Below are 23,908 nucleotides of genomic sequence, written 5' to 3'. Positions count from 1 at the left end.
AAAAACCAGAGGGATTATCAGCCCGCTTCTACCAACAAACATCTTTTTTTATTTTTTTTCACACTGTTCAATAAATACAAAATGTAAACAAGCTTCATATTCATAAACAACAAAGACAACGGGCATCATGAGATCTGACTGAAATTCAAAACAGGAAGAAGAATAACCAGAGCAGAGCAGAGAAGCGCTGAGATCGACTGGAGGTGTTTCAGACCTCTTGCTGTCGAGCAGCACTGATCCGTACGTGAGCGACAGCGGGTGGAACCACAACAATGAAAGCAGCAGACTGTGGCAGAGAGTTTTCAAACCCTGCCAACTTCACTGTCTTGTACATCTTGTATTGCTTATTATTTATATTCTTTACAGGTAAAAAAAAGGAAACACTTGCACGCGCACACATTCACACTGATTTAAGCTGTGCTTCACAAAGAAGCTCTGTCAGTCAAATACAACTAGCTCTCTTAATATTACCAACATTTAAAAGTCCAGCTGGATTTCTGAACACTGAACAGCGTTATCTGTTTACACCATTTGTCCATTTTTTGTTGAGCTGCTTCCAAAAAAATTACAATTAAAAATCCAACACATGATCAAGGCACGAAAATGAAGGCAGCATATAAGTAAATGCTGGTGGGTCGTCTCCGCAGTTTACATTCCTTCACTTATTGAGTCTTTTATTCCATTTTACAGGCCCGCTGTGTCCACGTTGCCTCGTTACAATCCTGAAGCTGATACAGGGTGGGTGTCAGGGGAGGGGAGGGAGGGAGGAAGGAAGACCTCAGAGAGCAGCTCTGGCTTTTTGTCCATCTTGGACGAATAAGGGAGGCTCAGGGATCAGTGGTGTCTCCAGGTTTGTCTTTTGTCTGGAGCCTTCATCACCATGTCATCTTCTTCTTTGTCATCTATAGATAAAAGCAAAATGTGCTGAGCACCCACGAAACAGGAAGTTGTGCTTTTACACTAACACTGTGCAGAAACAGCTTCCAAGTACAACGTTACCCAGCGAGAAGCAAATTCTTTCAGTGCAGATGTTTACATGTAATTAATAGCTATTTACACTCATCACAGATGTTTTATTACATATAAAGCGACCTTTCAAAAGGTCAAGAGAGTGTGCTTACCGAGACATTCGGGGCAGCAGGAGCCCTCTGTGCGGGTGATGTTGGAGCAAGTCAGTAGTGGACATTGTTTCCTCTGACACTTGGTCACACCATGCTGTGGAGAAAAAGGAAGGATTTGTGAAAATAAGCAACATGTGGCAGTAAAGGTTGTTTGTTTCCTCTGATAACATTAGATATACCTGCTGTATTTTCTAGCTGTAAACTCAACACTGAATAAATGCATTAATTGGGTCTCCTTTTTGATCATTTTTTCAGATTATCTGGCTTTTCAGCTACTAAGCACTATTTTCACTACCCACTCTAGCTAACAGAGTTAACTAACTCCATAAGCTAGAATGAGTACGTAGGATACAAAGTTTTTATTAGAGATCTTAACCGAAACCAGCTGTTGCCCACTGGAGCTGGAAATGAGGATGTTGAAAATAGTGAGAGTTGACCAAACAGATTAACCAATACAGCGAGCTGAGAGGTACTTTAAATACTGAACAGCAAAACTGGGGGATGACTCAACACACGCACACACACACACACACACACACACACACACACACACACACACACACACACACACACACACACACACACACACACACACACACACACAGCACATTCACATTACTGGCTTCAGTTCCTTATCAGATCTTGTATTCGGTTATCTTGAATACATTTAGTCTGAACTCTCTGGAAACTATGATTCATTTCCTTAGTTATATAATGAAAATATCATCTATCATCCATTAAGTATCAGAAAAACCATTAATAATATAAAAGTAACATTTTGGTAAAGTAAGAGAATTTCCTCTTGTGTCATATTTACTTACATCACACCAGCAGTTGATGCACTTCATCTCCCCAAAGAGTGGCACCCAGGGATGCCAGCTGTCGCTGTTGTGGTAGTAGTTCTTGCCAAATTTGCAGTATCTGGGGCTGTCTGCTTGCATCATGTCACTGTGCTCCAGGGCTGCAGTGGTCCTCTCCTCCTGGGGGCACACCTTGCAGCAGTCGGTGGGGTGACGTCTCACTGGGTGACTGCAGGTCAGCATTGGACATGTCACCTTCTCACAGTGAACCTCTCCTGTAGATCCCTATGGATAAAACACAGCCAACAGCAGGAGGTCAGCAGCAATTTTTAACTTCAGCAGCTGACTTATTGCTTTTTCCACATAAATAGTTTGGACATATCCCAAGAAAGAACTGATGAGAAATGTATTAAGGCTTCACTTTCTTTGGACTCTAATACAAAACAAATGACCCATTAAGAGCCAGAAAGTAAAGCCAGCCAGATGTGAGGGGATTTATTGATATGTATTTACCTTGCAACTGCACACGGCACATTTAATGTAGCCAAAAGGAGGAACAAAGGGGTGCCATGTGGTCCCAGGGGCATGCATCTTCTGGTCTCCTTCGAAGTAACAACCTGACAGAGAGAAAGGGTTACTGAGGACAGTCAGTAAGAAAATCCCTGAAGGAAAAAAATGCAGCACCGAGACATGCAGAAATAAAGGCAAAATAAAAATGAAAGAAGACCTGTTACACGTTTTATTTTTTACATATGCTGTTATGGTAGTTTATCTTTTACACTCGTGTACGTACAAGAGCCTTTAAATGATCATTTTGGTCTGATTTTTGGTTTAGTAAGAGCAGATATCCTCAATATGATCTTAATGTGATCATCTCTGGCACATAGCTCTGGCAAAAACTGCAGAATCCCCACCCACCTGTTGCTCTAATCTCTTTTATGAGGGGCAGCCAATCAGAAAAAAAGCTGACTGAAAAAAAGAGGAGGAACAGAGCTAAAATGACTTTCACTCAGCAAATAATCTGAGGAGCTTTGTCAAGGCCCAGTATTCTTTCAACTCACGCAGAAGTACTAAAGTAAAGATTAAGAAAAAATTATAGGAGATGGAAACGAGCAAAAAAAAGGTCCCTTTTAAAGAATGAGAAAGAAAGAAGAGCTGAGTTATAGACAGAAGAAGTGGTCCCTACCTTCAGGATGTTCATCAACCCTCTCTGGAACTTTCACGTCTTTGAGCTCCTTCGTCTCTGTACAGGAAAAAGGAAATGGAGGAATTAGTTTGAAGCTTTATGATTGCTGTGGGAATAAAATAGATCCACAAAAAGCAGTATGAAACCTGATGCTGAACTAAAAACGGGCTAACTCACCATCACAGATGGGGCAGCATTTGCCCTCCGGTTTAATGGTTCTGGAGCAGGTCAACGCCGGGCAGATGACTGGATCACAGATCACTGTTCGCTTCTACAGAAAAAAGCCCACAAAGATTTGACACGGACGTGAATTTTACATGACCTGCTTTTTAAATGTTTTAACATTCTATTAAAATGATTCATTTAAACATCAAAAAAACATTTTTTTGTGTTTCTGGTGTTAACCTGGCAGATGCAGGAGAAACACTTGTCATAGTTGGGCGTCCAGCTGGAACCATGAGGGTAGTGCTGGTTCTCAAAGAAGCAGGTATGGGGGTCTTTTTTTAGCTCCTCGGGGTCCTTTGACAGAAAGTCTTCCAACTCCTCCTCCTCCTCCTCCTCTGCCTCGCTCCTGGTCCCAAACTCGCAGTTGTTTGGCACGTGGACCTGGTGAGAGGGAATGTGTGAGGAAAAGAAAGGAAGCGACAGATGGACATGGAGGCCATGAAAGAAAAAGAAGAAGGGGGAGGGGGAGAAATAACAAGAAAGATGGAAAAAAAAAGAAAACAGGAGAAAGCAAGGTTAGAGCAAGAGTGATGTTGGACACAGCTGACTAAAAACCGGTGTCAAGTCATCTATAGTTAATTGTTCTTAAATGGAGCATTTTTGTGCTCCTGAGCAGATGGCTGTTTATGTGTTGGACCTGTTTCCTATTAAAACAGCTGGATACTTCTGTTCCAAGTGTGTGAGAGAGATCACTCTTCTTAGTTCAACTGTTAAACAACATATTGTTCAACAACTACACCTGCAATGCTGCAGCTAGCTTTGCAAGCAGCTGTGGGCTATGGCTGTGAAAGTGTGTTGTTTTGTGTAGGCTAGTAGGCACTAAGTGGGCAATCACGCAACCTCACAAATACAAGGCTTCTTTAGATTGCTAAAAGAAGCTCCCGTTTGCACACATCCAAAATTACACTTCTAAATGTGAAAATCTTAGTGGTTCATCTTTTATATATGACCTGAGATTGAAGTGCCTGTTTTAAAAAAATCCAAAATAAAAACAAACCACAAATTGAGCACGCCAAAGTTGTACATACCTGTCCTCGTATTTCTCCTCTCGGGTTGAGCTTGGTGCTGACCTGGATGAAGGCTGTTCCCTGGTCCAGATGTTTCAGTAATTCAACACTGATGTCCTTTAACACTCCCTGAGCCTTGAGGAGACCAAAAGACAAAAACATTGAGTGGCCTTCTTTACTCCAAATACACTGATGTGCGTAAGGACACATTTATTGTGTACACTGATGTACCTTTGAGCCATAGAAGCCAGTGAGCAGCCTCATGTGGGTGCTATCATCTAGCTCTCCGATCTCAGCCAGTCCGTGGAGGCGGGCGTTCACCGTCAGGTCGTCAGTTTGGCTGAGGCCTGCAACAAGTATCTCATAATGCAGGTGGCAGTATTTGTCCACTGACACCCAGGCATGGCCAGAAGCACCTGTTCTTACTGGTGGGGACACAAAGTGGCCAGCTAGAGGGGTGGGCAACTCTGGAAGAAGAAGAAGGAAGCAGTTCAGAATATTTACATGCATATTGGCATGGTTTTTTACATTAATTTCACAACCTTAATCAATGTATACCATGTCTAGGTGCCTCTAGGCCACTATAAGGGAGGGCCTTGATCTGCCCCCGCAGCTCCCCCTCCTGGCTGTGTGCTGTTGCGACATTGATGAAGAGCTCATTCTGCAGCAGCATGTGCATGTGTCGGGCCTCCAGGCGGCTCCAGCTTCCTATCGCCTGCCCCGTGGCCTTGCTGAACTCTGGCGTTAAATCGCACAGGATGGAGCGCTTGTTTCTCCTACGTGGCTTCAACTCGATGGTGAGGCTGACAACATCGCTGGTGAGCCCTGTGACCTGAACCTGAAGAAGAGGAGAGAGAAAGGTTGAAGTCTAATCACTGTCAGTGTTGCCTGTTTTATTCTAAGGGTGAGGGTTACTGCTGATCTCTCTGTGTTTATGCTTTCCATGTATACATGGAAACATACAGGGTGGGGAGGCCCCAGAACAGAGTCACACTAAACCAAATGGAAATAATAATCCTATTTTGACTAAAGTACCTTGACAGAAATGCAGCTGGACCTCTTGCAACACTCAAATAAAATTTGAGTCAAATCCAGTCAAAATATGTATTGCAAGACACATTTGTGAACAACAACAACCCTGCAAAAGTGAGCAGACTCATACCTGGTACTGCAGCGTTCCATTATCATGGAGGTTGAAGATAGCAGATCCCACACCTCCCGTCTTCCCTGGGATCAATGCATCACTGCTGGACATCACACTCTGAATAGCTGAGCCAGAGAAAGACAGATTCATATCAAAAGTCCACTTCAGAGCACATTCCTGCTCACACTACTTATCTAAAATCTGTCACATTCAAGTTTTCTGAGAATAAAAAATATTACAGCCACATACCCATGATTTTATCCATTTACTGAAAAAGAGTCATTGAGAGGGCAGATTAAATTGGACAACTAGTCAGGAGGCGTGTCTGCTTGTGTGGCACTCAGGCCAAATACATATATGTTAGCACACGTGCACACACACACACACATGCATACAATAACCCACCCAAGATTTAAGCTTCAAAATGAGGTAACCTTGGCTGAATGCAGAAGGCTTAAAAGAGTGGGCTGAGAGGACAGAAGGGAATGAGTAAGAGAGGAGAGTGCTGAGAAAAACGTCTGAAAATGACACAGACAGAAAGAAGCCAGTGAAGAGGAAAGATGCCAAAGAGGACAGCAGATGATGGGATAGAGAAATGAAGGGAGAGAGAGTGGGAATGAGAGTGGGAAAAAGTGAGAAGGAGGGGGGGATTGGGTTTGAATTCTTCAGACATAATATCAAGCTGTTAATCACAGGACTGGAACACTGGCAGGGAAACCCACGTCCTGCAGACTGTGACCTTGGCAGTGCAACTGTGTGAGTGACTATGTGAGTGTAAATATGTTACAAACCAGCATCTTCATACATATGTGTCTGTGTATTACAATAAATGTTTCACGCTAATGTGAAATGTCCAAATATGCATTGCACTGAAAGACTGTGTGCATGCTTTAACTGTTTCAGACGATTAAGCTGTCCACAACATTCCTCCAGCCATTCCCCGCGCGCACACGCACACACACACACACACACACACACACACACACACACACACACACACACACACACACACACACACACACACACACACACATGCAAACAGTCTTGGTGGGCCACCAAGTCAAACAGAAGGTCTGTAAACATGGTTTTCCCCCAGCGATAAGACTTGAAAGAACCCAGACAGAAAAAAAGTATTTATAGAGGTGAATGACAAAAACAGTCCACAGATGGACGAGCAGCAAACCAACAAACATGTTCTCAGCAGCCTCATTGTCTGGTGCCTTAACACTGCTGGTGACATGTAGGCGAGGATGGACCGATTGCAGTAAATACTTACTATCACAAGATTTTCTGCCTGTGATGAAACCTGAGATTTGCCTGGGATCCTGACCCTCGGCGGCCACAGCGATCTCTAGCTGACCGCGAGATAACCAGAACAACTCACGACTCTTCAGATCTGTCAGCACCTCTGCAAAGTCCGGATCCTGCACACATTGAAAAGTACGAAAAGTTAAATGTGGATAAATATAAAACCATTTTCCTCTTAAAACAAATGCCTTTTCAAATGCTAGCAATAAAAATGTCACATTATGCCTTTTTGGATGTTGTTGACAGGATGTTGGTTCAACACTGGCATGTTACCAGAGTAATGAAACCTCAACTTATTTAAACCAGTTTCCAGCTAAAATAAAAAAAGTTTCTTCATTTTGGGACAATTAAAATGTGATCTGCAGCACAGAGAGCAAAAACAAAAGCCGAAAGACAGTGAAATTGGCTTAAGATAAAATAAATAGGGCAGTCAGAAAGGAATCACGAAGTCAGAACGCATCAAGGGCACAAATGGCTTTCTTACAGAAAGAACACAGATTTAAAATTGCCCCCACTCATACATGCACACTTAAAACTTGAGGCAAAAAATATGGCTTGAATTGCCTTAAAAAGTTTCATACTGAGAGAAATTAGATTTAATGCAGGCTGACCGGTCTCCAAGAAGACGTTGAAAAATGTTGGATTAATAGGACAGATGCACACGAGTGTTGGAGAAATGTTACTTTTATGACCTGTGGGGCCGCAGTTCAATATAAATACACATGTACCATAAATCCACACAGCGAGGGGCTAAAACAGAGTGGGAATGGCGGGGGGTGGGGGGGGTGAATGGACACAATTATGAGAGAGGAGGAAATGTGTTGTACAAATAAAGCCAATTATCTTCATCATCATTGCCCAGCTAGAAATAGTGTATGATATGTAATTCATAGTTAAAGTGTGTGTTTTGCGTGTATTTTTCATGGACAGTCTCTCAGAGAAAGAGAGGTGCATCGGCCCTTCACGCAATTCCTGGCAGAATTAAAAACAGGCCCGCCTTTCATCACTCCTCCTCCTCCTCCCTCCATCCATCTCAGCCCCGCAGACCACTAACCACTGACATGTGTGAGGAGTGTGTACGCAGTGCATCCTCTTTACCTCCCTCCTACCCTCCCCTCTTTTCGTCTCCCAGACGTCTCACATCTGTCTCATGCAAAACTACTTGCTAACTTTCTCCCCTCTAGTTTCCTCTCCATCCAGTTTTTTTTTTTAGTCTTGTCTTTTCTGTGATCAGAGCAGCGGCAGTGGCAACATAACTAGGATGTGGTGACAAAACCACATCCATCTCTGAGAGAAGGAGGCGTGGGATGTTCTGTGTCCTAAGTTTTTTAGTGAAAACAACACTGCTCCTCCCCCAGTCACCTTTTAACTTTTAGTCTGTCTCAGATATAAATACATCTATTTTACTTTACCCAAAGTGCCCACTTATTTTACTTGGTGATGGATTGAAGAACATCTATGGCTCTTTTTGAGTACAAAATATAATACCTGTCAACATTTTTCAAAATCTGGCATTTTATTCAGTTCTTTTTCATTTAATTTTCAGCATAATACCCAAATATTTTGTGAAACTGTGACATTAAACTAAAAATTTCCCCTCAATATGCACAGTAACTACCTGTCACTTACGGATGGATGCATTATTTAAAAATAACATTTTTAAATAATTTCCCAGAAGAAACATGAAGAAGAAGTGAGTCTTAAAAAGGAGTGTTGCGAGGTGTGAAATGGTGGCTACACCAAGCTGGGTACTCACATGAGACGTGATGTTGGCTCGGATCTCTCTCAGGATGTGCTGCCGGCACAACAGTTGGACTCGGATGGGCACCAAAATGGGGTCTGAGAAGAGACAGAGTTGTCTCAGTGTCACTCTTTTACATTCCTTGACTTTCATATTAATGCATCTACATTTATAGAAAGATTTCAAGTGAACTTTCTCCTTCCTCTCACCTCTATCTCTGTGTTGGATGAGGCCCTGCAGGATGAGGATGAAATGGAGGTTGTTCTCAGTGTCACTCAGCGTCAACATAGCAATGCCTCCCATGGCTGAATTCTCTTCCTCTGACGTCAGTATTGAACTGAATGTCTCTGTATGTAACACATGTGCACATTAGATCTGCATTCTCTTACAGGACTTGTAAACAAAGCCGGCACATTTTAGCTACATTAATCCACGCGAAGCCTTTTAAGATTACATGAAAATATACACGGCTCTGCTGCTTTGTAAATATTGGGCTTCTTGTGTACTGTGACACAAAGACAAAGGCGTACACATGTCTCAAAAAAAAAATGAGCCATTAGAGAGCTACAGCATCCCACATGGATACACACCAGCAAACAGTGCTCTGTGTTTGATGATCCTTCCCTCCACTTCGTCTCGTTGGCCTGTGGACGTGGACATACTGATGTGCATCTGCTCAGACTGCAGCTGTCGCAGTAGAGGCTCAGCCACGTTCTTCCATACTCCACAGATCTACACACACAGAAGCAGGTAGGTGCTTAAAAGATGGAAATCATTTTATACTTCTTCAGGATAGCATGCATGTGGCAAAAACACATATCAGACACCACAGGCACATCTGTTGAATACATCCAACCATTGTATTCTCAATCCTGGGCTGCAAAGCTTCAACATAAAACCTCTCCCTGAGAGCAGAGGGAAGAAATGTGGCGTTGTGCCTGTGCCTCATAACTCAAGAGTTCAGGGGTAATCTCCATTTTAATTAGCGATGTTCTCTGTCCCCCTGCTAAGCAGTGATGTAACATGTGAAAAATCCTCTCTTTCCCCAAAGTTTTGCTTAAGCAAAACCCCCTTCCTTTTCTCATGCCAGAGTGTTTTCTCTAAGGTCCTCTGGCGCTTGACGCTGCCATTTATCTAAAAATAATAACAGGCCCAATTTCTGGGACCTGCATTTAGGGGGCTCCTGCCTCACTGAGCAGGCAGTTCAGGTCTGAAATGGAAAGTGGAGATGTGTGTGTTTTGATGGGAAATGATGCTTAGTGACAAGAGTCAGACCTCGAGGAGCATATGGACATGCATGCACATTTAATACTGTTACATCAACATATCAGTTTACTGATTTATCTGGATAATGCTAGCCTGCTATTAACCTTAAAAACCTGAACGGCCACGTGTTGATGCTAACCGCAATCAGGCTGACTCTGTCATGTTTAAGAATGGGCAATGGAACAGAGAAGAAGTGTCACCGCATGTGTATTTGGCTGTCAGCGAGTGTGTTTATTGTTTATTATTGCAGAGTGAGTTATGAGTGAAGAAGTGGCAGGGTGAGTGCTCATTACACCGGTGCTTAGTTTCCCTTTCTGTCCAGGAGCACTCACGCACATGTAACAGGATGTGAGGAGATGATTTTCTATTCTTACCATGTCAGAGTCTCCCTTGGGGACTCTGTACTCGAAAGCAGGGGTCCCATCTGAGTCCAGGAAGACAATCTTAGTGGGATGGCCCATTCTGGAAAGCCAGAGGGAAATGTAAGCGAAATGCAGGCAGAAAAGTTGACAAACTTTTAATTTATTGAAAATAAATCTTTTTTTTTCACCAATTCCAGTTTTATATTCTATTATACTGACTGCTACTCAAAAAACAAAGTTTGTTTTTACAAAAAATAAAAATATATTAACACAGGAGGTTTGTTTGGAATAAGCTGGAAAGGCGCTGGAATAGTTAGCAACAGGCACTGATATTAGCGTACCTGATCTTTAAAAAAAAGAACAGAACGACATCTGAAGAGAAGCAAAGAGTCTCACCTCTGGTATGTGATGGAAAAGGTCAGGCTGCTTCTGGTCAGAGTAAAGCGAGCTCTGGCAACTCCACTGGAGCTGGGCAGCCACGAGTCCTTCAGTCCTGTCAGCACTGCTACAAAGTCTGCACCACAACAGAATGTTTCATGAGCTGTAGTGTTTTATTCAGGCTCTGTGTCATGTGTGTTCAGGACAATTCTGTCTATTTGTAAGCAGGTGCTCCATATGTACCTGTGCGGCTCTCCCCAGGCCCCACGTCCTCAGAGCTCAGGTAGGATCTATCATTGTATGACTTGTGGAGTTCTTCCTCTCGCTCTTTGCTCTTTCGGGGGAAATATTCAAAGGAGTTCAGCACAGAGTCAATCTGTTTTTTACCACCTATAAAATAAAATAAAAACACTGAAAGTCACTAAAAGAATCTGTAAATTACTGTCAAATAGTGTATAAGCAAATAGACAGTTTCCCAAACTACTGTATTGAAATGTACACTGGCTATACACTGCAAATGTAAGTAATGACCTCGTGTAATTTCAATGATAATATAAGCATGTAAATTTGAAAAAAGTTTAAATGAAGAATGAAGGTAGAATTAAGTTATCTGTACTCTTTGCCTGCATTTATTTCATTTGTACTTTTTCTCACGGGAATAAGTTCAGTTAGGTTATGTTTAGTCTTCTTGTGGATGTGTAATGTGGTTTCCACTGTTTGTGTGGCTAAGAACACTCTAAAGGGTTAGCCAATAACACATGAATAGGACACATGCATGGGAAGAAAAATAAGATGTTTGTCTTTTAACACATAATATAAATCCTGTGTATAATAAGAGTGCAAAAGTTTAAAAAAAAGTTAAATCAAGTTTTTTTTTATTTGATATACTATAATTGGTATATTCTTTTGGAGGCAATGAGTCTGCATATTTTTAAGTAAAGTCAACGTGTCAAAATCCGACAGTGTGTGACTTATCCCACTTCAGTAAATACAAAAGTAAGAAAATGATGTAAATAAACATGTGGTGTAACTCAACTAAATACGAATAAGAAACATTAACTTAAGGTGTTTATTTTGACTTGTGAAATACTTCAGGATGATAAGTCATATGAACTGCACACAGCACGCCAGAGTAAAAGAGCTCTTATTTGAGCCACAAGTTCTTGCATAAGTGAAGCCAAGTCATCAAACTCTGGAAAAAACCCCAACTGCTATTAACTACTTTTATGGTACTGAGATTTCTTTCAGCACCTGCCTTTGAAACAGTGTCAGTACCTGGCAAGATAAACAGCATAAAGACAAACATTTGAAAACACATTGTGCCAAAGTCTGGTTCACACATGACAATAAAACACTGGCTGCTGTGTTTTAAGAATGGATGGAGTGCGAAGCATGTGGATAAAGGGATCGGACAGTGACAAATCTAGGCTGATCATGGCAGGTAGAAATTCCAGAAGAATGAGCAGAGACGGGAGGAAACAAATGAGGCAGAAGACGTCAGACGCCACTTATTTCTTGTTTCTCAGCACGAGGTTGTCTCTTGCAGCAGAGGAGTTTAAGGAGAATTGGGAGCGACACTGGCATGCGATCCTAACAATGACCTGCTGTTTCACACAAACTCTCCTGATGCTATGTGTGGCCTTCGCTGCTTTGCACACACACACACACAGACAAAAAGTGACACATAAAGCCCTGCTCATTCAGCCAAATACAGCCTCTCTGATATGTTCTTTGAGAAAGCAATCCACACACTGCCTCTTACTCACTCAAACGCTATTTCACCAAGGCTTTTTTTCCCTGAGGAACTCAACTGGACTGTCTGCTGTGTGATTCACACACACACACACACACACACACACACACACACACACACACACACACACACACACACACACACACACACACACACCACCTAAAACTCATCTCCAATCTCATAATTCCACTGCTCTACTGGGCACGCTGAAGCCCTTCTGGGCAGCATCACTCTCACTTCTCCCCAGTTGGTAATACTACATGCTCAGGTGCTCACACACACACTTATACACCCACCATTTTCCAACACTTACATAAATATACCAGGTGCAAGGTTGCCAAAGCTAAGACAAACACACTCAACCTTTTCCTTAAAGCTTGACCACAACAGACACGCACACACATATATAAACACACAGTGTCTCCACAGTGTTTTACCTTTACTTTCCATTCCATTACCACACATGCCATGGAGAAAAACACCCATGGAGAATAACACTGCAGCATGAAGGCCCACCCTTTGTGTGTGTGCGTGCGTGTGTGACCATGTGTAAAGCAGCTCTGACTCCCTAATAGGGTGAGACTGTGTGCGCAGCAGTGTGCAGACAAGGTAAGTGACTATGTGAGAATGAGGCTAAATAGGTGGGTGGTGCTTTCAGCTGAGACTGGTTGGAGAAATGGAAAATCAATTGACTCGCTCATTGTATTCAGCAGCTGTTCTGACGGCGAACAAGCTTACCCAAGGAGGGAAGAAAAACAACAACAACCAAGGAAAAGTTATAGAGAGGAAGAAGAAAAAGAAAGAAATAGAAGTTGAACGGAATAAACAAAAAGAAAGTTGAAAAAATTGCTCTTGTGACAAAAGGGGGGAAACAACTGCTCTCTCCACATACAGTTTGTTTACTGAATTAAGAATGTTCATGCTTGTTTATTCAGCTGCCTGTTTTTCGTGTGTTTAGGACTACTAGAATGGCTTGACATCTACAAAAGCTGAGAGCAGCATTTGAGCTGAGAGGATGATTACCTTGAAGACAGGTTTTGCAGCAGTGACCCGCCAGCTGGACGGGATTGTCGCAGTCCAGGGCCGGACAGTCCTGTTTTATGTTTTTGCAGTTTACCTTTCCCGACACCTTACCACGGCGACTCTTTTGCTGCCAGAGAAAAATAAAAACAAACACACACACATTAGTCAGCTCACCTGGAGTTACAGCTTACTGCAGGGGAAAAAAGTCAAACACAACATGTGGAGTGAGATCACACTAAGCCAAAACTTACAGGTTCACAGTGGCACTGGACACAGTGCATGATGCCAAAGGGCTCCCCCAGGTCTGGGTGCCACTTGTCCTCCAAGGAATAAAAGCGACCTCCAAATGAGCATCCTGCAATGCAAACGGTGTTGATTACACACAGCAAAAATTAGGCGATTACAACCTCATTTCTTTGGCTCTTTCCAAAATAAAGAACTTGATTAGAAAAGCAAAACGATATGCTTAAAAAATGTTTTTCTTTTTGAGATATGCCAAAATTAATTAGGGAACACAACAACAACAAAAAAACTTAAAAAAAAAATACATTTTAAAAGATAAGCTGGACTTTCTGATATTTAGAGTTTTCCTACTATGTTCTGTTATAAGTGGTGGAACCTCATATTAAACATGGGCAATGTTTTCAAGGCCGAGCATAAGGCAAATAAGGATTATATTGAACGGAATATCATGCAAAGCTATTCTAGTAAGTTCTAGTAATAAAAAATTAAAACATTTAAAAATAAAAAACACACAACTTAAAAAATAAGGATAATACTCCACTTTAATAGCAAGAAAAAGACTAACTCATTTTTATGACAAACCACAGATACCAGACCACGAGTGCCATTTGCATACTTAAAAACAAATAAATCCCACACATGAGCTCACTGCCCAGACTTGCTGGAAGCTACCAAAACTCCCTGGATGCCTCAAATTTTGGAACTTGAGCTTTGCATCCTGTCTGACCTAAATGATCCAGAGAGAAGTTCCACTCAAACTTTTATCAGAGATTCCCAGATTCCCCAGAAACACACACACGTCTTAATTAATTCAGTGGGCATATTATAAAGATTATACAGTATACTGAACTTCTAGTGAAAAGGATTTTTACAGTACATGATGAGTTCAGTCTACTTTGAAATGAAAGTGAACAATGGGCTGCAACTCTTCCCATATTTTGCCCAAAGTGGATGCGAAGGAACTCCAACACTCTTGCAGAACATGTGAGCCTTTCACTTTAAACCCAGTGTGCTGGAGCAGAGCTACGGCTATAAAATACACATCCATGTCCTAATATGTAGGGACGGGGCTGTATATTGATGTTACAGGGGATAAAAATAGCTTTCAGTGTTGTTATTACTAGGCTGCACTCATAATTAAGTGTTTGTCACGCCGAGTTACCGCAGGAGTATTATAATTATTTTTGGTTAGGGTGACTGTATGTGGTGTGTGCACGCACAAACTTGATGTTACCCTGGCCAGCTTCACTCGAGCTGATGGCTCTCCCCCGCTCACGGCTACCAAGCTGGTTCGCATTATTCTTTCATTAAAGTTACTGCACACTTTAAACAGTCCAGTCGAGTTAAAGGGAGAGCCAAACAGAGAGCCTCGCCACTCCGCGCTGCGCTCAAATAGAGGAGGAGGCTCCGAGGAGCCAGCGGTTGTAATGGAAAGTCGATTGATTTGAGTTTCCAACATGAAATTACACGTTATAACGGGGTGGTTAACGTGGAGTTCCCGCTGCTCTGTGCTCCAGAGTAGTTACCTTATAAAAACCGCGGCGAGCTTATGTACGAAGGGGCTTTCACATATGAATCAAAAGACATCGACTGCGGTTATGACTCACATGTTTGCCGCTGGTTTACACATGAAGCAACCTGGAACCGGGAGAGGAAACTAGAAAAAAACGACTGTGTACTACTGCAGCGGAAAAAGCTAACTTTTAAATGTCGAGATTTAACGGTCTTTAAATGTTAGCTAGCCCCGCTATCGGCGCTGCTGTCGCGTGCACAGCTAGAGGGGTGAACTGGGGTCATAACCCCACACCCACGAAACAACTCACGGAAAAATAGACATTTTAACAGTAAGTAATTTTATATCAAATTATGCACATTTTTTAAATACATTCTTCATATAAAAAAAAGAAATAATTAATAACAAGTTTTAAAACAAACAAAACTTTTAAATTGTTAATTAGCTGCTGCTCAGTGCTGCCCCCTGGGTCACAAACTGTTTACACAGCAGGGGTTATCTGATTTGGAAGCCTGAAACTGATGCTAACAAATGCAGCTTAGGTAGCCAACTTCTTCAGAGGCTTTCAAAGCGTGCGGCCATTTTTATAGCTATTGCTGGTATAAAAAAAAAAAAACGAGTATACTCCAGCTGCCAGCTCAATTCTGCAACACCGCTTTTCTTACGTGGCTTTTCTTACGTTTCCAAAAACAACATACCTGATGTTCCTTTGAAGGGCAGCGGTTCTCTCTCGGGCTGGATGGGCAGAGAGGGAGACTTGAGCCGTGAGGCCGCTCCTCCGTGCAGCCACCACGCGCAGCTCAGCGCGCAAAGCAAGGAGTGGAGTGCGCAGGGAAGCAGCATCACAAACCTCCGCAAAGGACTCCCTTCAAAAACTTCCGAGAAACCGGCTCCTTTAAACCGGGAATTACAGTAATGAGAGGGAATAAAACGTTTCCTCCTTATAACAAAACGTCCTTTGTCGTTAGATGTGAACGTCCGCTGTTGAGAATCATCCGAGTTTCGGCCAGACAAAAAGTTTTCCGTGAGCAGGGCAGTACTTGCACCGTCTTTCCTCGGTACCAGCGGTCTCTTCGCAGCCTTGTCTCGTTTGATTTTATAGGCTGCTTCCCTGACAGCTCCAAACAGCCGGGAGGAGGAGGAAGGGGGAAGATGAAGGGTGGGCCGGGTGATGGGTGAGGGGGTGGATGATGGACAGGGCAATCGACACCCCTATCAACTCAATACGCTGTCGAAACGACTGGGCAGTTACAGCAGTGTGTTTCAACACACATATCTGAGACGAGGTGACGGCATAAATATCTTTCCTGTCATTGAATTAGCTTGGTAAATATTTTTTTTCTGGTTGTTGTTAAAATAAAATAGCTTCTCTGTAACACCCCCCTCCTATTTTTTTCATGTTGCATGTTTGATGTTGAGGTTATAAAGGACCGTGGGTGCTTTTAATAAAGTTTAATACGCTGCTGCTTCGATATTAAATGTGCCAGGTATAATTGTTTTTTGTGTGCCAATCCCGTGCGTGGGAGTTATGCTGCTCTCTTGATTTAGTTCTTGTGTAATTGAATCAGTATTGGTGTTATTTAGCGGTGATTACCTATTTATCTGTCCGTTTCCCCAACTTTAATCATTTGGCCTTTGCGCACATTAAAGCGCTGTGCCGTAAGATAAAGTCTAATCTGCTCACCGCGATGAGCGGCACGCTTTCAGCCATCTGACGCCCACGGACATGAGCCACGAGCTCTGGGGAGAAAGTGGGAATCTCCAGCTCATGTACAGTAAGGAATGTGTAAGTGTCCGCTGTTTTCTGTTCCCTTATTTTTTCAAGTGCGTTTGGCGCTGAGACCTAAGTGACTTAACAGAAACAAATGAAAATAGTTGGAATACCTCATGGCAAATTTCTCCTGGCCCTTCTGCAGACCTCTGTGTCCCTCTCCCGCGCAGTTTCCCTTTGGCTTGTCTCGAAGCCATGCCTGCTTGAACGATTCCACTTAAAATCACATGTATTTTAAAATAAAATGTATTCATTTGTGGATGTGTTGGGGGCTATTTAACATAAAGTCTTTAAAAAAATTCACCACGTCAACAACAAGTGAATTTTATTAGGGACTATTTAGCCCTGGGAAATATCTCCATCAAACACAAGTAGCGGTTTACAGTCCAGTTCCTCACTGTGGTCCCTACAGAGGGGAGCCCAAAACAAACTGGTCAGGTTTACATTACAATAGTGCTGCTTTGGTTTATACCACAGGGTTCAGGAAAGGTCAGGCTTTGTCAGAATGTTACCAAGCTTTCTGTGTTCACAGTTCACCTGGTAGTTTGTGTCTCATTTTGCTCTTCTTTCCTATCAAATCCACACACCCCACTGATGCACAGCAGCATTGTGCACTCCGCTGTATATTATGTACCCCCTCCTATACCAGAAATCGACTGCAAGGGCCATTAATATTACCTCCATATTAAATCGTTGCGCAAAATGTGCTAAATCTGTATGGCTTCGCTGGTAGATGTGTTTTCGCCTCTACGCACCATTTCAAACTCCTCCGTGGATTACTTTGTCCACACATAGGCTAGAAAATGCATTAATATTGATAGCTCTATTAAACCGTTACATTAAAAAAAGCGCCAGTTTCATTCATTCCGTGCCAAAGGCGCAGGCAAGGTGTTATTTTTTTATACATGTGTCACATTACATGGCCTTTAGGAGCCACTTCCACCCGAGTGTGAGGATTTACGCGGCTCCCCCCATCGCAACTGCCCAACCCTCTTTCACCTCAGCAATGGGACTCAATGATGGGCTATTTGCTCTTCATGATAGGGTGATAAGCGACTCTTTTCTTCTGCGCTGCAAAGTGATTAATTAAGCAGACGGGATAGCAAATCGTCTATATAAAAAACCCCGCAGTGTACAGCCCCCCATACTGACAGCGGGTTTTTGTGTATTGGAGGTGTCCTGCGCTTAAAATCAGTCTGGCACCTCTGTTTCATAGTACTTATAACACGACATTTCTCTGGGGTCTCACCGTCATTCTTTTCGACCATCAACCAAAAGATCACAAATACACATTTAAGTTTCAAGGTGTCCGCTCTGCTCTGAGCGGAACTTTTATTTTGATGGTTTGTAAGGCTGGCAGGGGGAACGCTGATCGAATAGTTTAATCCTTCGGTGAGTTAAATCAGTCCTCACCTGCAGTATTTTATTTTATTTTTATCAGGGGAAAATCGTCATATTTCCTAACTAAAATCGGACTTTTAGGTTCAGAAATAAAAGCAAATGATCAATAAAGTCATAATTCGTGTATGTTTTATCAAGAGACACATTTAGAAAAAATAAACCTGAGCATGTTTATAATGACGTATTTATGACCTGTTGCTGATAACTCGCAAAGATTCGATCGCATTGTAAATCTTTTTTTAACGAGTGTATCTTGGCCTCAGATCCTTGGATTCCCCTCCACCGCAGAATTTATAGGGTCGTGTAATGGTCATTATTCGGTATTAATTACAGATTGTTTCCTGGATAAAAACAATGGTCTTGGATTGATCACTGTCCCTCATTAATCTTTAAGGCTGGAAAGGAGAGGCTCAAAAGTCTTAAATCATCTCTAATTTGCCACGAAAGGTTACAGCCCAATAAAAATCGATTAACCGTGGATATGGATGCTGGCAGCTCTGTGCGGTTCTGATATAATTAAAAGCAGACATGGTGCTCTCTCTCTCTCTCTCTCTCTCTCTCTCTCTCTCTCTCTCTCTCTCTCTCTCTCTCTCTCTCTCTCCTTTTATTAAGATTCCCGCTCCGCTGTACGGGGAGCTTTCTCAGAAGAGTGCGCAATAACCTGGTATGAAACACTGCTGGCACGGAACGGCCGTGGATGTTTTTTACGTGACACCATTACAAGGGCATTATTAAAAGTTCTCAGCGATCCTGCTGCGCGCGCCTGGGTTTGCAAGGGAGGGGGTGGTCAAGGGTGGGTATCGGCTGTCAGTCACGCATAATAAAGGTTTACCCATGAATACGCTCATGGATACTCTCCTCTGTAACGGAGAGCAAATCGCTGTGTATTTGCTCTTTTTTTCACGCCAGACGACCACAGCTTCATCCTACCCCCACCTCCACATCCAGACTCAGAGCGCTCACTCAAGGGGGGGGGGGGGGGGGCATCCTGTTTGCTGCTCGGAGTGACCGAAGGTGTGAATATCAGTCAGCCCTGGATGCCCCGCTCATGCACCTCCCTTTCAGTCACCACCTGTTCCCAGACTCGATGTGCCTCCACGCGCTCACATTGAGAAGTGTCGGTTTCGGAATTATTCTGTTTAGAGTCGTACACTCTGCGTGACCTTCCCTTTTTTGCCGCCATGCATCTCAAGACCCAAATTATTTCTGACTCATGTTTAGATACACGGCCCCTGTTGTAATTACGCGTTTCCCTTTTGGAATCCAGCGTCGTTTTAGGTTTCTATCAAGGGCGGACATCTGAAGAAGAGGTAGCTTACTTCGAGGTGCTGGAAACCGCCATCAACGTCATCAATAAAAAGATTTTTTTTAAATCTATCTATCTATCTATCTATCTATCTATCTATCTATCTATCTATCTATCTATCTATCTATCTATCTATCTATCTATCTATCTATCTATCTATCTATCTATCTATCTATCTATCTATCTATCTATCTATCGTGTTTTTAAAAATGTGCTCTGAATATGGTAAATTAAGACGCACACCATGTTTTCGCCCCTGCCAGTGTTATGCTGATGCTGATAATAATAAGAGGCTGTAGAGCTAATTGTGTACTGATGCCGGTAGCGGAAAAGGGGAGAGAGGGGGCGGGCGAGTGGGGAGTCAAATGGGCCTTTGCTCAGTCAGTATGTGAATGTGCAAATGGAAGAAGACGTCTTGCAGAGTTGGTGTTTATTCATACAAACTGAATCAATTTGCAGACACAGTCGAAATTGAGGAGAAAGGAGCGCTGCTCCTGTCTTCTCACCGTCTCCTATTGTGGATCGGGGAGGAGGCGTGACCATAATTACTGCAGGCAATTAGCGAGCATAGGCTATGTCCAAATGCAGTGGAGGTGAGTGTGTGTGTGGGGAGGCTACTCGGTTTGTTTTGACACCTCCGGGAAAAGACCTGTGTAGTTACAGGGGACGTTCCCAGCGTTTAGTTTATCACCAGGAGAAGTTTGTGCGTGTGTGGAGTAACAGATGATTACTAGTGGAGAGTCTACAAAGTTATGCTGAAATTATAAAAAGCTCTTCTTATTTCCAGCCAGCAAACTTCCCGACACTGACCTGTGCACGGCGGTGATTAGGATGTGGTTTTCAGTGATCAAAATACTTATCAGTGAATAATTGTACTAAAATGTAGGTAGAACGATGAGCTAAGACTTAAAGGAAACAATAACGATTCCTTTTTATTGTAAGCATGTTTTTATAAGCAGTGGTTACTCGGGGCTAATTCCGAAGAAGAATGCTTTGTTAATTCCAGAGTGAAATCAAGGAGAAATATTTTAGAAGATTTTGAAAACAAATTATACTCTAAGTATTTATGCAATAAGCAAATTTACACAGTGTTTAGGTTAGCGTTTAGGTTGTCTGTCTGCAATAGCACTGAGCTTTATACATACATAGAAGTAACTTAAACATGACCTGCAAAGACTCAATTAGAAGTATAGGTCTGAATTTAATTACTCCGATATTCAAGACATGGTATGGTTGTGTTTGTCAGTCAGCACAAAATCTCAGATTGTGTGACTATTCAAGAGACTTAATTTGCTTAAAATCTGCTACTATTTCAACCCAGTATTGTAGAGACCTGACAAAGCTGGCAAGCTAAACTCAGCAGAATTCAGTTCAATTCAATTTTATTTCCAGAGCGCCAAATCACAACAGCTGTCACCTCAGGGTCCTTTATTCTGTAAGGCAAAACCCTAAAATGATAAAGAGCAACAATCAGATGACCCACCCATGAGCAAGCAGTTGACAACAGTGGAAAGGAAAAACAAGAAGAAAACGCCAACAGAATCAGGCTGAGGGAGTGGAGTCCATCTGCTGGTTGGGGGTAGATGGCACAGTATTGTTAAAGAAAGATTTAATAATTATATGTAGTGCGGTACTTTAAAGTCTGGCTATTTCAACAGTTAGTATGTTTCTTCTTAGGTTCTTTTCCTGTGTTAAATGCATTAGTCTGTTATGTTTTTCAAAATATCACTCTGCAGAGTAAAGGTGTATAGATAGATCCACAGACTCTGAAAGATCAGGTCAAGAATAAAGATATTGGCAGCTAGGTGCACTTTTGGGGGGCCTCTTTGAACAAGAAGACCATTCAAAGTAGCTACTTCACAGGATGCAAAAGACAAAAAGTGAACAAACACAAAGAACCAAAAGAAAATATAAAGAAGTATAAAACATAATGAGATCATAGAATAGAGAAGACGTGTTTGATTTAAAAGGTGAATAAAAAAATCAACTAAAAACATGCAACTGAAATGCTCAATTATAATTATCTCAAGCACTTGCAGTACTTGAGCAAAAGGGGGGAAAAGAAAGTCCAGCATCTTGCTGTGCAGTTCATGTTCAGAGAGCCAGAATACGACAGACGTTGCCAAATGTGCACACATGGCACGACATGTTATCCATCCTTCCTGGCAGACTCCCTTCCCGCCCTCCCCGCTCTCTCCTGTCGGCCCTTTGAAATCTGCATCACTCCGGTCTCATTTCTGTTTACAAGGCTCAAATTGCTTCCACACACTTTATTTGTAAAAGTCGATAGATGTGCAGAGGGGAGAGAGAAGGAGAGAGCGAGCTGTGCCAAAAGCGGTCACGGCACATGCATTTTTTACTCGCGCGGCAAATACCTCCACCGTTAAACATCAACACGCAGTCATCCTGATGAGTGGTCCGAGAGGCGACAGTCTAACAAGCTTCTCCTGACTCATCAGTAATTACCGAGTCTGGCCCGCTGCTTAACTGATTTCGTGCTTGCATGAAATGAATGATGCTCAATGTAAAGTTGGTCTGAGTTCCACTGCTACTCCTCCACCTCTTCAAAAGTGCCCCTGAAGAACTTCTGCTGGTTGATGCTTGTTTTAATTGCAAGGATTTTTCTTTTTCAATGAGATTTACTGTTTGGGTGGTCTGACTGAACATTGGAAGACAATGGAATAGGAAAGAAAAGGCAAACAATCGCTGAAGACAGGCAGGGAGGAGAGGATGGTACAGGAGGGAGTTGCGCAAAAGGCTTTATTGCCTAATCACAAGTCAAGTGGTCAAGAATGAATGTGAATATCAGCTGAGCCAAGAATAAATAGTCCTCGGCACCAGTGGTTCTTCCAGCGGGGCTTGGAGCCCTGAAGATTGAGGAGAAAATGAAGGAAAGTTTATGCTTTCATTATTTTCTTTGCCAGAGAATCACAAAATGAATCTTTCCCAAACTTACAAGTCCAGAAGTGTTTGGAACAAAGAAAATAAACAAAAAAGAAAAAAATTGAAAAAAGGGAGGTGCAAAGAAAGGAATAAAAACATAAAAAAAAATATTACAGATTTGACAAATAAAATGGCAAAAACAGTACCACTTTCATTGTATAGTATGCAAAATATAGTATGTTATTAGTGTGGTGAGGCTATTAGTGAAACCAAGTGGAGCCAGAGACCTAACAAGGCATGAAATGTCCAAAAAACACAACTTTAAAGTTTTTTGTTGTTTTTTTTAAATCTGCAGATTAAAATGAATTTAAACACCAATAACAAAGAAATGAGCAAATAGCTGTTTCTGTTCAAAGAATGAACACACTTATGGCTCAGAATGGTTTCACACTGACGTGTGTAACATGGCCAGCTAGTATCATCGTTTGGTGTCTTCTTCTGCCTTCCCTCTTTCTTAAGTATTTTAAACTGTTTTTAAACTGTTCTTATGATGCTTTTCTGCAGCACAGGCTTGGGTCTTATTGGATGCAGATTCACAGATTGTTACTAATATTTTTGCTTTATTCTTGTGTCAAGTCAGATACTTTCTGTTAGTATACTTTTTAGCAGGATACAGGCCTGGCAGAGGTAGGAAGTGAAAGATTTCAAAGAGTATGAAAAAAAAGTGTGAGATTTGTCTAAAGACCCAGAACAATTGTCAGGACACAATGACTTGACCAAGTCAAGAATTGTAGATTTAAAGAAAACAATTACTGGAACCCTGCAAAGGAATGGATTGTGAGGATTAAGACCAAAAAAGAAAATTCTATTTCTACAGAAAAGATTAAATGAAACTAGAGATCTTTGGCCACAGAAACACTGCTTAAAAAGATGAGAGACATACAACCCAAAGAACAGTGTGCCCCACAGTGAAGCACGGTGGTGGGAGTATGCTGCAGTATGTCCAGAAGTGGGAATCACACTAAGGTGGATGTTTCATGAATATATAAAAGGATATGTGAAGATTTCAGGAGAAAACCCAAAGCGCTCAGCAACGAAACTGGGTCTAGGTCACTGGGCACAAATCAGGATTGTTCAACGTGTTGAGGTCTCCCAGATAACTTCTAAACCAGCTAAAGATACTAAGGATAGATTCTAATGAATGATTTTTATTTTTGAATATATTTTTCCATTCTGGAGAAGGATTTGTCTGCAAATAGGGTGGAAAAACTAAAATGAGCCACCAAGTTGGTCATATATCCAGTAAGAAGCCTTTGTCCAATCAGATGTCTAGAAATGCTGATCAAGTGTCCAAATATGCTCCTATCAAGACAACACACTTCTTTAGGGATTTGCTAGAGATATGAAACCTCAGTGAAATTTTAATAACCAGATTATGTGTTCAATTTCAGTCCCTGTCAACAGTTTTCAGACATAT

General features: G+C 42.1%; 1 protein-coding gene across 1 annotated transcript; it reads right to left on the bottom strand.

Moving 5' to 3' along the window:
* Positions 1-736: 736 nt before the first annotated feature.
* chrd (chordin) lies at positions 737-16,177 on the bottom strand. The gene is made up of 21 exons (XM_085380024.1): positions 15,769-16,177; positions 13,566-13,669; positions 13,315-13,441; positions 10,782-10,928; positions 10,557-10,674; positions 10,173-10,260; positions 9,123-9,264; positions 8,742-8,879; positions 8,548-8,630; positions 6,760-6,907; positions 5,502-5,608; positions 4,898-5,177; positions 4,571-4,806; positions 4,361-4,474; positions 3,513-3,713; positions 3,285-3,378; positions 3,108-3,164; positions 2,435-2,538; positions 1,943-2,206; positions 1,122-1,215; positions 737-902 (listed from the first exon to the last, which is right to left on the bottom strand). The coding sequence occupies exons 1-21, from the start codon at positions 15,911-15,913 to the stop codon at positions 835-837; spliced, it is 2,859 nt and encodes a 952-aa protein (XP_085236150.1). The 5' UTR covers positions 15,914-16,177; the 3' UTR covers positions 737-834.
* Positions 16,178-23,908: the final 7,731 nt, after the last annotated feature.

The sequence above is a fragment of the Rhamphochromis longiceps genome, linkage group LG14 (assembly GCF_057381845.1).
Source record: "Rhamphochromis longiceps isolate RC_006_pf linkage group LG14, R_longiceps_female_GT1.1, whole genome shotgun sequence".
Lineage (NCBI taxonomy): Eukaryota > Metazoa > Chordata > Actinopteri > Cichliformes > Cichlidae > Rhamphochromis > Rhamphochromis longiceps.
The sequence above is the reverse complement of the archived record's forward strand: the minus strand, read 5'-3'. Positions and strand labels throughout refer to the sequence as shown.

Coding starts and splice junctions, on each gene's coding strand:
- chrd (XM_085380024.1), bottom strand. CDS start 15,913: ATGCTGCTTCCCTGCGCACTCCACTCCTTGCTTTGCGCGCTGAGCTGC. Junction 8,631..8,741: donor CATCCAACACAGAGATAGAG/GTGAGAGGAAGG, acceptor GTCTCTTCTCAG/ACCCCATTTTGGTGCCCATC. Junction 1,216..1,942: donor GCATCAACTGCTGGTGTGAT/GTAAGTAAATAT, acceptor TTTTCTCCACAG/CATGGTGTGACCAAGTGTCA.